Source organism: Sciurus vulgaris (genome assembly GCF_902686455.1).
Source record: "Sciurus vulgaris genome assembly, chromosome: 8".
Classification (NCBI taxonomy): Eukaryota; Metazoa; Chordata; class Mammalia; order Rodentia; family Sciuridae; genus Sciurus; species Sciurus vulgaris.
In genome coordinates, this window is record NC_136468.1 from 137,024,026 (window position 1) to 137,039,597 (window position 15,572).

The 15,572-nt window shown below is 50.1% G+C and overlaps 1 protein-coding gene across 2 annotated transcripts; it reads left to right on the forward strand.

The window, feature by feature from the left end:
* Positions 1–974: 974 nt before the first annotated feature.
* TCHP (trichoplein keratin filament binding) lies at positions 975–15,294 on the forward strand. Of its 2 annotated transcripts, XM_079150807.1 has the most exons (14): positions 976–1,130; positions 1,324–1,457; positions 1,870–2,063; positions 2,993–3,203; positions 3,706–3,762; positions 5,515–5,583; positions 6,175–6,348; positions 7,402–7,514; positions 7,680–7,746; positions 9,560–9,732; positions 11,298–11,379; positions 12,253–12,438; positions 12,978–13,121; positions 13,982–15,294. In XM_079150807.1, exons 3-14 carry the CDS (start codon positions 1,870–1,872, stop codon positions 14,012–14,014), a joined length of 1,503 nt encoding a protein of 500 aa, XP_079006933.1. In that variant the 5' UTR covers positions 976–1,130; positions 1,324–1,457; the 3' UTR covers positions 14,015–15,294. The 2 variants fall into 2 exon arrangements, with proteins under 2 accessions (XP_079006932.1, XP_079006933.1); XM_079150806.1 differs by lacking the exon at positions 1,324–1,457 and having other exon boundaries at positions 975–1,130.
* Positions 15,295–15,572: the final 278 nt, after the last annotated feature.

The window sequence follows — 15,572 nt, forward strand, 5'->3', positions numbered from 1 at the left end:
CCTGATGTTAAATAGGGTGTTATACTTCCTCTAGGAAAAACAGAAATGAATAAAGGAATGGAGGATGAGGGCAAGAAGAAAAAAGAAAATGAGAAACTGAAAGAAAAAGGAAAGTGAATATTTTTCTTCTTATTTTTTGGTGTTGGGGATTGAACTCAGGACCTTGAGCATGATAAGCCCGTGTTCTACCACTGAGCTACACCCCCAGCCCTACTTTCTTTCTTTTTAATGGAATAGTTGCTACCTAAAATAACCCATGGGAGTTATAAAACAAAGGAAGCATATGAATAGAATGAAAACTCCCGAACCTACCACCAGTCTAAGGCTACAATAGAAAGTTACCAATAACTTGTAACTTTTAGGCTGGCAGTTCTTCATTCTAGTTGCATATTGAATACACCTGGGGAACTCTGAACAACACCGACATCCTCAGAGAGCCTGATGGGATTTGCTCGGGCGTTTGGATTTTTAAAAAAGGCATGTGGATTTTTAGACGCTCCCTGGGCAGCCATATTTAAGGACCACTGTCAAACTTACTTTTTTTCAGTACTGGGGACTGAATCCAGGGCTGCTCTACCACTGAGCTACACCTTCTGCCCTTTTTATTTTTTATTTTGAGACAGGGGAGTCTCTAAACTGTGGAGGCTGGCCTTGAACTTGTGATCCTCTTGCCTCAGCCTCACTGGTCGCTGGGAGGTGTACTGACGTGCCCCACCACACCTAGCATTGAGGACCGCTGCCATATTCTCCTCTGCTATCTTGTCACCTTGAATTCTGCATGCTCCCCTTCACTTTCATCCCACCCAGGTATACACTACGCTGGATTTTGTGAAATGAGACCGGCTTGGAGGACTAACGAGGTTTGCTGTTTATCTCCCGCCCACCACGAAGAGGCGCCAGAAGAAAAACCCAGAGTCTCCTTTTTCTTCGCGCGTCCAATACCGCGCGGAGGTGGCTTGGCCCTCGTGGCGTTCCGTTGTCCAGTCCGTTACCCAGGCAACGAGCCGGGAAACGGCCGGCATTGCTGCAGCGCGGGCTGGGAAGGAAGCCTCGGAACTGGCCGGGCCTCGTCGGGGCATGTGGGAGCTCGGGCCGGGTGACTCTTCGGAAACTTTGGGGCACAGGAAAACGTGAGTCGGGAGGCTGGGCTGGTCCCGGGGAGCCCGCTTTAGGGCCGGGGCCCGCAGGACCCTCCGCGGGCGGCCCCGCGCGGGCGGGAACCAGGGCGGGAATCTGGACGCGAGCCCCGGGTGCCTGGAGGCCGGTCCTCACTGCTGCTGGCGCGCTGGGCCTGACGCTTTGCTCTGTAACTCCTTTTGTTAGATATGGATGTTGGAGGCGCAGAGAGGGATGCGGCTTGTTAAGGGGAGCAGCCCGGCTTGGTGGCCTGGAATCTTAAGCTTTTGACTCCTGGTGCAAAGGTTTATCCGCAGGCGGCTTTACAGGACAAAGAAAAAAGTATGTGAAACCTGCCCCCGTCTCGGGACAGGCCACACGCGGGTAGCCTGCAGGCCACCTTTGACCCATAAGCGAAGATTATGTGCCCCTAACACCTGGAGGACGTGAATCTAGGCCTCCGCACAATTCGCCCCTTCCTGTCCAAGCTCTGCGTAGACCCTGCATGTGAGGACAGCTCTTGGGTCAGGAGGAATGGTGACTAGAGACTACCCTTTGCTTTTAAGGCTCCAGCATTGGTGCCAGGCAACTGGATTCCTCCATGCATCTCGGTTTCTTCCTCTGTCCCACTTAGTACCCCAAAATACTCGCAGGTGCCACACCCAGGTCGGCTCTTCCTGGGCTCTACCAGAGCTGAGGCACGCTGGTCCCTGTGCAGCTGGCTCATTTTCTTGCCATTGCTGTTCCCCACAGATGGCGCTCCCCACGCTGCCCTCCTACTGGTGCAGCCGGAGGCTTCTGGGTCAGCAGGCAGCACGACAGCGACAAAGAGAGCAAGAAGCCCGGCTTCGGCAGCAGTGGGACCAGAACAGCCATTACTTCCGGATGTCTGACATCTGCAGCTCTAAACAGGCGGAATGGAGCTCCGAAGCCTCCTACCTGCGGAGGTAATCGTTCCTGTGACTGAAGTTGGATGGAGATGGGGGTGGCACTTAATGGTCAGGGGATGTAACCTGAAGGGCCAGGGGAGTATGGTTTGATGGCATGTTCTCTTGAGGTTTGCCAGACAGCATGGATTGATTACCCATGTGGTAATGTTTTTCAAGCTGGAAACTGGGAAAAAAAAGATTGGCAGTGAGGTAATGCAATTGCACTGAAAAAGATAAGATGATCTAGAAATGGATATGGTAGAATCTGGAATTCTCCTTGTAACCCACATCCCCAGAGAGAACCATAGTCAACAGTCTGATACATATCTTTCCATATTTTTTCCCCTTTTGTGTTTAAGTACATACACAGACACACAGCCCATTTTTATAGAATACATGTAAAAACATGGAGGTTGAAAGCATAGGATTTAGAGTCAGACCTCAGAAAGCCACTGTGTCATCTTTGCATGAGTGTGCTTCAGTTTCCTCATCAGCATTTTATTTAGTTATTTGGAGACAGGATCTTACTAATTTGCCCAGGCTGGCCTCAAATTTGAGATCCTCCTGCTTCAACTTTCCAAGCGGCTAGGATTATAGGTGTATTCCTCCATGCCTGGCTAGTTATCATTAAAGTAAGATCCAAACCAAACCTACTTCGTAGGACTCAAGTGATAAGTGATATAAAACTAACCATGTGTATAATACCGGGAACATAGTAATTAATCAAAAAATTAGCTACTACTACTACCACATGGCCATGACGTTTCCTTTTTGCAAAAACAAAACTTTCTGATATGCATGCTGTCCTGTGAGCTACTCTCTTCCCCTTGGCTGGGAACACCTCCTGTGTCATGGCTGTGTGTGCCTCAGTCTCTCATCCCATGGTGGAGCAGAGCATGCCACCTGTGGCTGTAGCACAACTGATGTGGCATGGGCTCCTTACCCAGCATGCACGCCTACCAGCAAGAGAGGATGAAGGAGGAGAAGAGGAAGAGTCTGGAAGCTCGTCGGGAGAGACTCAGGCAGCTTATGCTGGAGGAACAGGACCTGTTGGCCAGGGAACTGCAGGAGCTGAGGCTGAGCATGAACTTGCGGGAACGAAGAATCCGGGAGCAGCATGGGAGTCTGAAATCTGCCCGAGAGGAGCAAAGGAAACTGGTAACTGTCATCGCCTTTAGGAGGCTGCACGATAGGAGCATTCCCACCTCTCGGTGTAGTGACACGGGGTCACTCCTGGGAGCTCCAGAGCCAGCCTGGAAGAGTGCTTCCTCAGCCCTTGTGCAGGCCCTTAAATGTTGACAGCTGATGCCGTTTCCTTATTCCAGTTCTGGGTTCCACAAAGGTCTGGGATGGGCGTATTTTATCTTCCAAAGCAGCTGTGGACTGGTGAGCCACAGTCTGTCTCTAGCCTGTGGGAGCATCAGATTCTGGCCCCCTTCATCACCGTCATCAGTGTCCTCTGTCATTGCCATCCCCTCTGCTTAGGGACCTGGCTCCCAGCGCTGCGGGTGCAAGGCGGGTGGATTTGAATGATGGGTGCCGTAACAACATACAAGTGGGGCGACATCTTGGTCGGAGCCGACTTTCACTATGTGTCATTTGAAATGTGAATGGATTTGAAAAGCGTCATCAGGCTTCCCCTTTTGTGTTCTCTTAATAGATCGCCGAACAGCTTTTGTATGAACACTGGAAAAAGAACAACCCAAAACTTCGAGAGGTAATCCATTGATTTCTCTGAGTAGATACAATCATGATTCCAGATTTTTCAATTTTTTTACCATGCATCTTTTGCTGGGTTGAAACAGGGAATGTCCAGCTACCTAAAAGGAGCACCAGGCAGAAAACCTGGTGCAGATAAGCAGTTTACTCCATACTCCATAGTTTTTTTTTTTTTTTTTTTTTTTTTTTTCCTGCGGTGCTGGGGATCGAACCCAGGGCATGCAAGGCAAGTGCTCTACCGACTGAGCTATCTCCCCAGCCCCACTCTGTAGTTTTAACACGCATTTATTAAGCACTGCTGGGTGATCTGCTGCTTGGGGTGTGGTCCTTGCTCTTAAGGAGCTTGCCAACCAGTGGGGGAACCATTGGGCAGCTTGTTCAGTGCAGGCTGCAGGGAACTGGGCAGGTGGGTGTGGACTGCCCCCAGTTCAGGGGTTGAGGTGTCATCCTAGAGGAGTTAGTGGGGGGAGGGTTCCAACTCGACAGTAGAGATGTGAGGCAAGGACCTTCCAGTAGAGGTGATGGCCGGACTCAGGCCTGAGTCATGAGAACAGGGAGTCCAGGGAGCTTTAGGAGGCTGGGACATCACGTGAGGAGGGGGAGCCCCAAGAGATGAGGCTGGAGAGGCAGACAGAGCCAGGCCTTGGAAGGCATTGTGTACCTTCCCCTGGAGGCCCTGGGGGACAGCCAGCCTGCTTTGCCAAGGCAGTAACCTGGAGGCGGGCCAGAGGAGGTAGTGTCAGTGAAGGGGCCGTGGCAGCAGCCCAGCTGGGAGATGGCATGAGACAGGTGGGTCAGTCTGCAGGACCGGATCTCAGGGAGAAGGGGTGGTGTCTTGGCTTGGTGGCATCATCCAGCTGAGACTGACTGAAGGAAGTTAATCCCAGTGATAAACTATATCATTCATTTACTTCAACCTAATGGTTTTGTACACATTTGGTCCTGTTTCCTCATTTGTAGTTACACTAGCAGTTGTCAGTTGCAAAGTGATGGAGCATCTAAGTGCTTTTGAGTATTGTGTGGTCAGCATTAACCTGTAGGAGGACTTCTCTCCCTGGCCATCTGTCAGCTTGGGTGGGTGATCAGAGTCATTTACTTGGAAAAGTTATTGGCAACATTCAAGTTAATCACAAATGTTCACAATGTTGGTGGGGGGAAAATTTAAATATTATAAATAATTTTCCAAACAAAAGCTTTTGGCCAGAGTATCACAATTCCTTTTCTAATCCAGAAGATTCTGTAAGCCCATATCTCCTACTGATAATCCTAGACTTGCTGGAAGTGCTTGTTACATCATTTGACATCAGGAGCGCATGTTTTCACCGCTACTTCTTTGCAGAGGAAGTTTTGGGGGAGCCAAGCTCACGGTTGGCTCCTAAGGTCTGTCCCTGTCCAGCTGTCTCTCAGGAAAATTTAGCCACCAACCAGTGGTGGCTTTTGAAATTGTATTTCCACTTCAGCGTTTGCTGGCTTGCTTCCTTCTCTGTCCTACTGACAAAAGTTTCTGTTACTTTGTTCCGATGCTGGAGTTTGGTTTAGAAGCACCTGGTCCTTTGGGTTTCTACTTGACTAGCATTCAGCCTTTTTCAGAGTCACCTTGCACCCTCTACTGAGCCACTCCAGGCCTCATAGACGGAAGTCATGATCATGTTCCAGTGGGTATCATTGAAGGTAGCACAAATGTTCCCAGCTGTGGTATGTGCCACATGAGCCAATGAAGAAAGTAATATTGTCCCCTTCTTGTCTTCAGATTGAGTTGGAACTTCACAAGAAGCATGTGATAAACTCTTGGGAAACGCAGAAAGAAGAAAAAAAACAGGTATGTATGTGACTCTGGAAATAGTCACTTATGTGGCGATTGAGACTGTCTTCATATCTCTGGATTTCTTTCCTCTTTTTGATTATTTTTGGGTTTTTTGGCGGGGGGGGGGGGATTACTGGGAATTTTACCCGGGGGCATTTAACCACTGAGCCACATCCCCAGCCCTTTTTCATATTTTATTTAGAAATAGGGCCTCACTAAGTTGCTGAGGCTGGCTTTGAACTTACAATCCTCCTGCCTCAGCCTCCCTAGCCCCTGGGATTACAGGTGTGCGCCACCTCACCCAGCTATCTTCCATGTTGTTGACTCCAGTCAGGGTGCAGTCTCCCTCTCAGGTCACATCACAGGTTACAACTGAATGTCTGCTCTTACACATCCTAGGATCTTAGGCGGTCATTTGGGACATGGTAAGGCCACGTGATCAGGACCAATGGGTGGTAGGTGGCACATGTGTCTTTAAAGACATTTTTTATTGCTGTTGCTGGAGTTTGTTTTGATAAAATTTACATGGTACAGCCCCAAGGGGCTGGGTCTTTGCTGACTGAAGGTCACAAATGTTGACTCTCAGGTTCACATGGCTTCTTACAGCAAGAAGCCACCAAAGAGCAAGAGAAGAGACGATACGAAAATGAATACGAAACAGCTCGAAGGGAAGCGATGGAGCGGATGAAAGCCGAAGAGGAGCGAAGGCATCTGGAGGACAAGCTGCAGGCCGAGGCGCTGCTGCAGCAGATGGAGGAGCTGAAGCTGAAGGAGATGGAGGTGAGTGCGTCTCCTGGCTCCAGGGGCCTCTGCACTGCTTGTGAGCCTACAGTGGGCCTGTGAACCTGCCTCGCGAGATGGCTCGGGTGGCGACTCCAGGCAGCGCCCCCACAGGTGGTTCTCCCTCCCGTGCACTCCCATCCGTGGTTCTCCATGATGAGGTCGCCTGCCTAGATTCTAGAACATTAACCATCCAGAGATAATGCCTGTCCTCTTGGGGGTGTGTAGCAATCTGAGATTCTCAGAATGTGGATTTTCCATTGTACTTTGCAGACGAGACTTTGTTGGATGATCTAGCACCCATCTTTCCACTGGTAGGCTTTGAGTTTCAGGGATTTGTGGTCCAGGACACTGACCTTTCTTTTTCGGTAATGGGGATTAAACTCAGGGCCTTGTGCTTATGAGGCAAGCACTCTACCAGCTAAGCTATCTCCCCAGCCCAGGAGGCTGACTTTTGAAGATACTGTGCTTAGATTCCCTGCGAGGGCTGGATCTTCCCATTCAGACGCAGGGAGGCCCCACCTCCTTTGACCTCCTGTCCTCTTCGTTTTCCCTGCCTGAATGTTTTAATAACTAGATTCCTAGTGCCCACCATGAATTCTGGATGCCAGAGCAGAGCCTGAGTGGCTGGATGTGGCTCAGTGGTAAAGTGTGCCTGGTCAATTCTCAATACCAAAAATAAAAATATAAATAAATAAATAATTATATTTCAGTAAAATGTACTTAAAACAACAGCATCAAAAAATTCAAGGTCTCCGCTCCTGGCCTCCCACGGCTGCTGTGTCAGGTGGGAAGACAGCTGTTAAGGTACAGAGAGTGTGAACCAGCACAGGAAGTTCAAGGGGCCAGGGAAGACCCTCACAGGAAGTGACTCAGTTGAGATGGAACCAACGAACAAGTTAAGCTGAGAAAAGGGGCTTAGCCTCCGAGAAGGAGGGATGGGGAGCAGCAGGGCAGCCGCCATGCTTGTGTAGTTCCTGCCAGAAATGGAGATGAGGACTTGGGGAAGACCTGCCTGCCATGACTTCCCTGGGTTTACCCTTAACACTGCAGGCAACCAAACTGAAGAAGGAGCAGGAGAATCTTTTGAAGCAGCGGTGGGAGCTGGAGAGACTGGAGGAAGAGAGGAAGCAGATGGCAGCCTTCCGGCGGAAGGCAGAGCTGGGGTGTGTGTGGGGAAGTCCCACTCTGTCCAGGGGGCAGATTGCATGGGGTCCCTGGAGCCCATCCTCCCCATCCGCTAGAGACTGTCGCCTGGAGGAGCAGTTGTCTCTTCTCCATTTAATTCTTTGCAAGGTCCTAAAGGCAGCCCGTGGTTTGCTCCATTTCAGGCGTTTTTTGAGACATCAGTATAATGCACAGCTCAATAGACGCACCCAGCAGATCAAAGAGGAACTGGTGAGTCTGAATGGGCGTCTTGGCATTTTTTCCATCTTCTTTTGAAAAAATGTTTTCCACTGCTCAGTAGACACTTGCATTCTCATAAGAATTTTTAAAAAAAGGGCTGGGGAGTGGGGAGATTCTGGTCAAGGGTATGTACTTCCGGTTTAGTTTTTTTTTCCTTTCTGCAGTACTGGGGGTTGAACCCAGCGGTGCTCTACCATTGAGCTATAGCCCCAGTCCTTTATTTATTTATTTTTTTTGGAGACAGGGTTTTGCCCAGACTGGTTTCAAATGTGATCCTCCTGCCTCAGCCTCCCAAGTCTCCTGAGATTAGGTGCGTGTGCCAGCATGCCTGACTCTACTTATAAAATAAGTCTGGGGATCTAATGTACAGTTTGGGAATTAGAGCTAATAATACTGTGGTATGTATTTGAAATGTGAGGGCCAGTGAGTAGCTCAGAGGTAGGGCACATGTTGACATGCATGAAGCCCTACATTCAGTTCCTAGGACCACCAAGAAAAAAAATTTGCTAAGAAAGTAGCCTTCTCACCAGAGGAAAAGGTAATTGTGAGGTTAGGTGTGTTAATTAGCTTATTGTAGTAATTATTTAACAACATACATATGTATCAAAACAAATTGTATTTCAAGGACTGTGCTTGGTGGCACACACCTGTAATCCCAGCTACTCAGGAGGCTGAGGCAGGAGGCTCACAAGTTTGAGACCAGCCGCAACAACTTAGGGAGCCCTATCTCCAAATGGAAAATTAAAAAGGGTTGGGGATGTGGCTCAGTGGTAAAGTGTGCCTGGTCAATTCTCAATACCAAAAATAAAAATATAAATAAATAAATAATTATATTTCAGTAAAATGTACTTAAAACAACAGCATCAAAAATTCAAGCAGCGTAAAGACTCCTCCTTGCTCTTCCCCTCCCCTGAGACGTCTGTTTTGGAGCATATTTGTCTAGATATATTTACGTGCACACACCTATAAAGAGGTGGGTGTTTTTTCCTTTGGCTCTTTTGCAGCAATTGAAGCTGCAGCCTTTAGCAGTTTCCATAGTACTTACTATCAGCATGTGTAGATGGAGCTTGGCTTTTTCTTGAGCTGCTCAGTGTTGCCGTTGGGTTCTTTACCAAGCCCCCTCATGAGCAGGGCGTAAACCCTTGCTCTGGGCCCGCCTGCCCACTCTGGCCGATTGTTGGACGCAGGCCCCTGTGGCCCTGGCGCTCTTCATCCCCATTCGCATCTCCTGCGCGGCTTCCCTTTGCTGGGTCTGGTCCTTCCTGGCTCTTCCCTCCCACACTAATGCTGCGGGAGTGATGCAGCCACACTTCTTGGTGTTCCTGTCCCTGTTGTCTAATTTTAAAAGTAGAATTGCTGCCAAACTCTGTTCTGAAAAGCTGTGACGTCATACGTCCGAGGCTTGTCGTGGCCCAGGGTGGCGGGGAGGGTCTCTCCCTTAGGCAGCAGTCCCACTTCTGAGAACATGAACTGCAGTGGCAGATGCACAAAGTATGGGCGCAGGGCTCTGCAGCTCTGAGGTAAGAGCAGAACCAGGAAGGACCCGCAGGCCCTGGGAGGATGACCTGTTGTGCACAGCTGCTCAGGGAGCCACGCAGGATCTGAGCCATCCCTGCCTGAGCATCCCTGACCTCTTCTGGAAACAGCCCACCGTCGTCCCTCCTCCATCTTGAGAATGTGGAGGTCCAGGCTGCTCATGGCAGCCTGTGCAAAGGGGCGGGTGGGTGGCTCCCCTGTAGGGCAGAGCTCACGTGGCTGCACGGGGCTCTGGCCGGCCGCCCATCGGCTGCACCCTGCTTCCTAGGAGGCAGACAAGCGGATCCTGCAGGCACTCCTGGAAGAGGAGGATGCGGCCCAGCGCGTGCACCTGGCCAGGCGGGAGCAGGCCTTGGCGGACGTTGCCTGGATGAAGCAGGTCATCGAAGAGCAGCTGCAGCTGGAGAGGGCACGTGAGGCAGAGCTGCAGGCGCTGTTGAGGTGAGAGGTGGTGCCTGCCAGGGTTTGATGCTCCTGCTCTCTGCTCTGGTACCTTGAAATGTCCCTTAGGTCACCAAAGAGGCCACCTTTGTTTGCTTGTTTTTAATTTTTTTTAGTTATAGATGGACACAATGCCTTTCTTTATTTTATGTGGTGCTGAGGATCCAATCCAATGCCTCACAAGTGCTAGGCAAGCGCTACCACTGAGCTACAGCCCAGCCCCGCCACCTCTGCGCCATGTGTGTGACTGGGGATGAACCCCGGTGCTGTACCGCCGAGCTGCACTCCTGGCCCTTTTCACTTTTTATTTTGCAATGCGCTTGTTAAGTTGCCCAGGCTGGCCTCCAACTTGTGATGCTCCCGCTTCTGCCTCCTGAATTGCTGGCATTTCAGGGGTGTGTGCGCCATTGTGCGCCTGCCTCCCCCTTCTTCACTGAAACATTTGCCCATGTTAACTTGGCCATTCTCAGGGAGCGTGTCTTTGCTAAGGGACTTGACATGTGGACATGTTTTTTCTTGAGCTTTTCAAGGTGGAAATTACTATGATTTAGAGCAATGATGTGTTCATTTTAAATCTTAGCAACTTGAAAGGAAATTTTTACAAATTATGGAAAAGTGGAATGCTTCTTGGGTCTATCAAAATGGGCCTGTGGCTTGTGTGTGTGTATGTATGTATAATGCATAATATGTGCTACATGTGTGTCATTTATGTAGATGTATGTACATATATACATGTGAATACACCTGTACACACACCTGTCTTGAGATGAGGTCTTGCTGTGTTGCCTAGATTCGTTTCTAACTACTGGGTTCAAGCAGTCCTCCTTTTTCAGCCTCCCAATAGCTGGGACTATAGGTGTACACTCACATACCTGGCTTTGAAGCCTAAAAATTAAGCTAGTAAATTGAAATATTTAATAATATGCAACCTACATTGAGCACTTCCTGGGTGCCAGATGCTGTGCTAGGTGCTTTATAGTCCTCCTGTTATTGGATCCTAACATCTAGCTAAGTTGTAAGTGTATGGGACACAGAGACTAGAGGAGGTCATTTGCCTGCCTCAGGATGAGCCAGCCGTGACCCCAGGTGGAGTGTCCAGGGCTTGGGCAAAGTGGTGCTGTCCCCATCTCTGTGTCCTGATGATTTGTTCATCTGTTCAGTGGCTGCAGTGCAGGTTGGCACTAGTGCTTTCTGTAAGGACGTGCGGTATAGAAAGGAGACTTAAAGCCAGGCGCACTGGAGCACAGCTGAATTCCCAGCTCCTGGGGAGGTTGAGGCAGGAGGATCACAAATTCAAGCAACTTTCGAGGCCCTGTCTCAGAAAGGATTGGGGATATAGCTCAGTGATAAATAAAGAAAAATAAAAAGGTCCTCTAAGATACGCATTCTAATAGTTCTTCCTGTGAGTCTGTCCTCACTTGTAGTCCTTCAGGAGCTTGTGAGGATGAGTTCACTTGAAAGTTGGCCCCGCAGGCGAGGTGTGCTTTGTGGCCCTGTCTGTCCTCTCCTTCACCCCTGCATCAGCACTGGTGTGAAGCTTCTGTCGTCCGCTTGTGTTTGCCCAGGGAGGAGGCCAAAGAGATGTGGGAAAAGAGGGAAGCAGAGTGGGCCCGAGAGCGGAGCGCGCGGGACAGACTGATGAACGAGGTAATCCCAGGCGTGAGGGGCGCCGCCGGCCGCCGGTCCTGGCAGATGTCTGGAGTAGGCGTCATGTAATGCTCCTGCCACAGGGAACAGTCTCTGGTTATTTTAAGTGGCCTTTAAAAATCATTGTAAAAGTAATACAAGCTTATGAGAAATCCAGAAGGACAGAAAAGCAAGAGTGAGAAGTCTGGGCAGAGCCCCAGCTCCCAGCCACAGCAGCCTGACCACTCTACGCTTCTGTTTCTGTGCACGGCGTCTTTCAGACAGACTTTTTTTTTTAACTACTGTGCAATTTGATTTCCAGCTTTTTCTTTTTTGTACTGGGGTTTGAACTCAGGGGCACTTGACCCCTGAGCCACATCCCCAGCCCTATTTTGCCTTTTATTTAGAGACAGGGTCTCACCGAGTTGCTGAGCACCTCACTGTTGCTGAGGCTGGCTTTGAACTCGTGATCCTCCTGCCTCAGCCTCCCGAGCTGCTGGAATTATAGGTGTGCACCACTGCGCTGGCTGATGTCCAGCATGTTGACACACTAGCCCATCTTGGTAAACACCATGTTCGTGGTGTCACCATGAGTTTCCATGGTTGGCTTTTCCATCCCCTCTTGTGGGCGGTCTGACTGCAGGAAGGGCTCCACTGACTCCTTTGAATGTCTTTGGCACCAAGCTGCCCCTCCATAATGTGCAGCCTGCATAGGGTGTTGGGAGAGAGTGGGAAATGCCCCCTGTACCTGGCAAACACGGCCAGGATGGGTCGGACTGACTCGTGGGCTGGGCTGCCTCCTGCTGTGTACAGGCCTGAGTCTGAGGATCAGCCTGTGCAGGGCTTGAGGACAGGTGTGTAGGTCCGAATCCTCCTTTTCCTCTCCTGAGCTAGGTTCTGACGGGGAGGCAACAGCAGATACAAGAAAAGATTGAACAAAACCGACGGGCACAAGAGGAATCCCTAAGACACAGGGAGCAGCTCATTCAGAATCTCGAGGAGGCAAGGGAGTCGGCTCGCCGTGCCAAAGAGGAGAGTGAAGAACTGAAGTCAGCCAGGAAGCAGGAGTTGGCAGCCCAGGTGGGGCCGAGTTTGAGGGCATGGCAGCCTCTGCGAGGGAGACAGGAGCCTGGAGACAGCAGGCCCTGCCCGGGTGCTGACATCCCTGGGATGGAATTTAGAGACCCTGGACTCAGTCCCTTGCCCGCTCACTGAGAGCGAGTGCCGTGCGTCCTGTTCAGTTCCAGCAGGAGCCTGGCAGTCTGTGGTTCAGACTCCACTCCAGGTCCTCATCTCTGGTGGGTGCCAGGTGACCTCCCTGTTTCTTTATGCCGTGTGCATCTGGAAGCAGCTGGTTTAATGGCTACAGGTCTCTGCTCAGCACTGATGTGTGACACAGAACGTTCTCCCGAACGCATGGCCACATGCAGCACTTTTTACCAGGTCCATGGCACCACACGACGGCTCTTTCCAGCCCCCTAAGTCCCACTCCCTTTTACTGGCATTTGCCATCACCGTCCTTTGGCTCTGATCTGCAGTGGGTGGACCACAGGCCTCTCCCACTCAGGCAGGGGAGACCCATGGGCCTTTCCTCCAATGACTTTGTTCTTGGTGTCCAGGTGGCAGAGCGCCAGCTGCAGGCATGGGAAGCGGACCAGCAGGCAGAGGAGGAAGAGGAGGGGGCCAGGCAGGCAGAGCAGCTCTCGGACGCTCTGTTGCAGCAGGAGGCGAAGATCATGGCTGAGCAGGGCTACCGGCCCAAGGTAGGAGCTCCGGATGATGGCCCCGAGCCCTGGGCTTGGCCCTGCTCTGCCCCGTCCCTGGGTCTTCCTATCTCTCCTTGTTTGTTTCTTGACTGGCTGGTTGGCAGACTGGTGGTCTGTTTCAGCCCTTGGTTGGGCCTCCAGCAGTCCTCCAGCATCAGGAGTTTGCTTTGGCTCCTGATGCTACAGCCCAACAGGGTCTTAACTGGGAGCCGTGTGCTTGTCCACCCTGTTTGAGGACAAAACACAAGTCTAAAGAGCTGTGGCCACAGCTGGTGAGAGGTGGCAGTGTGGCCAAGTTGCACTTGCTCAGTGGAGCCAGGTGACCAAGAGCCGCTTGCTGGCCTCTTCCCTCTGGCTGATCCTCTCCCCTCCCTCCCGTGCATCTTTCTTTCCCATCTCTTGCGGTACTTGAGTGACTCCTGTGGAGGGCACCCCGAGAAGCACCTGCTTTGTGGGAGCTAAGGGAGGGCACTGCCCACCTTTACGAGGGCCACCCAGGCCCCTGGTGCTCTAAGGTGCACCGCCCTGGACACGTGCTGTAAAGGAAGAAGGCTGTCTGCTTCATGGGCAAACTAGAACTGAGTGTGACAGAGTTGGAGCAGGCCCTAGGTTAGCGCCCTGGTCTGCAGAGAGCTCGGAGGTGCAGGAAGGAGCGTGGGTCAGTGAGGACTAGGGTTCCACAGAGCCCAGGAATGGGAACACGTTGCTTAGGGTAAGTTAAAAAGGGCCCTCTTTAAGGGTTAGTGCCAGGCTTTTTCAGATGTAAACAAAAACCAGCTCTTGATTAAAATGAAGCTAATACCTGTTTTCCAGTGACTGCCGATCTGATCAGTCTCATGCCGGCTTTCTTTCCTCAGCCTTATGGACATCCCAGAATTGCTTGGGACTAACTTCGCTGGTACCATAAGCACGGAGAAGAGTGGTGCCGAGTTCATTGACTCGCAGCTGCCAGACAGTGTCACGGTATTTGGCCCTGCTCAGTGGCAGGGCACCACCGGGCAGTTCAGCTCTGCATGTTCAGGTGCATGATCAAGGGCAGCTGGAGGACCTGGCAGCTCACAGGGCGTGGATGTGCAGAACCTGGTGAGAGGCTCTCTCCTGCCTTTCTCTTCCAAGAGGTCTCTTACAGCTCATGTTTACAATACTCTTGTAACATATTCATAAATAGTTTAAGATTCCAGATCAATACTAAGAGACACAAGTTGTATTTTCATGACAGGCAATGTGGTTTCTTGTCTCACCCTTGTCAGCCTCCAGTGAAGCCTACCCAGAGACAGGGAAGGCTTTCTTTTTTTCTTTGTTTGCAATGCTGGGGATGGAACCAGGGCACTGCACGTGCTAGGCACGCACTCCGCCAATGGCTACATCTCCAACCTCATATTTTAATTTCGTAAATGGTTGTTTTATTGAAAACAAACTTGCAGGGCTTGGTGCAGTTTATAAGGTTTATTAATTTAGTGTCCCAAAGGAGCACTTCTTTTATATTTGGGAAGAAAAGAACTATGAATAGTTAGGACCTTTCAACAGTCTGATGGTCTCTGAACGCTTTCTGGAAAGGTGGTGAGAAATGAGTCTTTCCTGCTTCAGGAAGCGTTTAGTTAGAATTTCTGCAGAGCATTGTACACAGGGCAGTGATCACAACAGGAATGTCGCTGAGCCTCAAAAAGGACCCCAAAAGGTCACCTGACTGACTAGTCTTTTAAAGGCAGGACCCTGACCCTCAGGGCTGCTGGGGTCTTGGGAAGGTTTTAGTTTCTTGCAGCCTTCTGGGATTTTTGTTCCCAGAGGAAGGGGCTGAACCTGAAGAAACCAACCAGACAGGGAACCATGTATCAGCCCCACGTGTCCCCACTGTCATATCAATGTGACATCGTTGCAGATTTGCCTCTGTAAACAGCTGCAGTTCCTTGCAGTAATAACCATATTTTTATGACTGATATTTATCCACACTCTTCTTCTGAGGTTTTAGTTTTCATGGCATTTATTCAAGTTGCCGTATCTCAGTAAATTATAGCTACATATAGGGTATTTTTCTATGGTTATCAAAAACCAGAGTTTATTGAAATATTTTTGAGGGCCTGAGTTGTAGCTCAGTGGTAGAGCACTTGCCTAGCACATGTGAGGCATTCGGTTTGATTCTCAGCACTGCATATTAATTAATTAACTAATTAATTAACTAATGTTAATTAATTAACATATTAATTAATTAATTAAAGGTCCATTGACAACTAAAAAAAAATTTAAATATTTTCGAGTCTCAGGGCTGCATTACCTTTTTCTTCCATTATGTTGTAAAAACAATTTGAGCTGCAGACCGCATCCTGAGTCTGTTTCGTTTTCTAGTCTTGGAGTTCTCCAGACTAGAACGTGCATGCACTGCACCGCTTGCGTCTTGCTTGCTCATCTTTGTTCCCCTTCCAGATGCTCATTAATTGTGAAATGAAGCAC

Excerpts from the sequence above, each read along its gene's own strand:
- TCHP (XM_079150806.1), top strand. The coding sequence starts at position 1,870 with ATGGCGCTCCCCACGCTGCCCTCCTACTGGTGCAGCCGGAGGCTTCTG. Across the intron at positions 6,349-7,401 it reads TGAAGCTGAAGGAGATGGAG|GCAACCAAACTGAAGAAGGA; the intron begins GTGAGTGCGTCT and ends TTAACACTGCAG. Across the intron at positions 9,733-11,297 it reads GAGCTGCAGGCGCTGTTGAG|GGAGGAGGCCAAAGAGATGT; the intron begins GTGAGAGGTGGT and ends GTGTTTGCCCAG.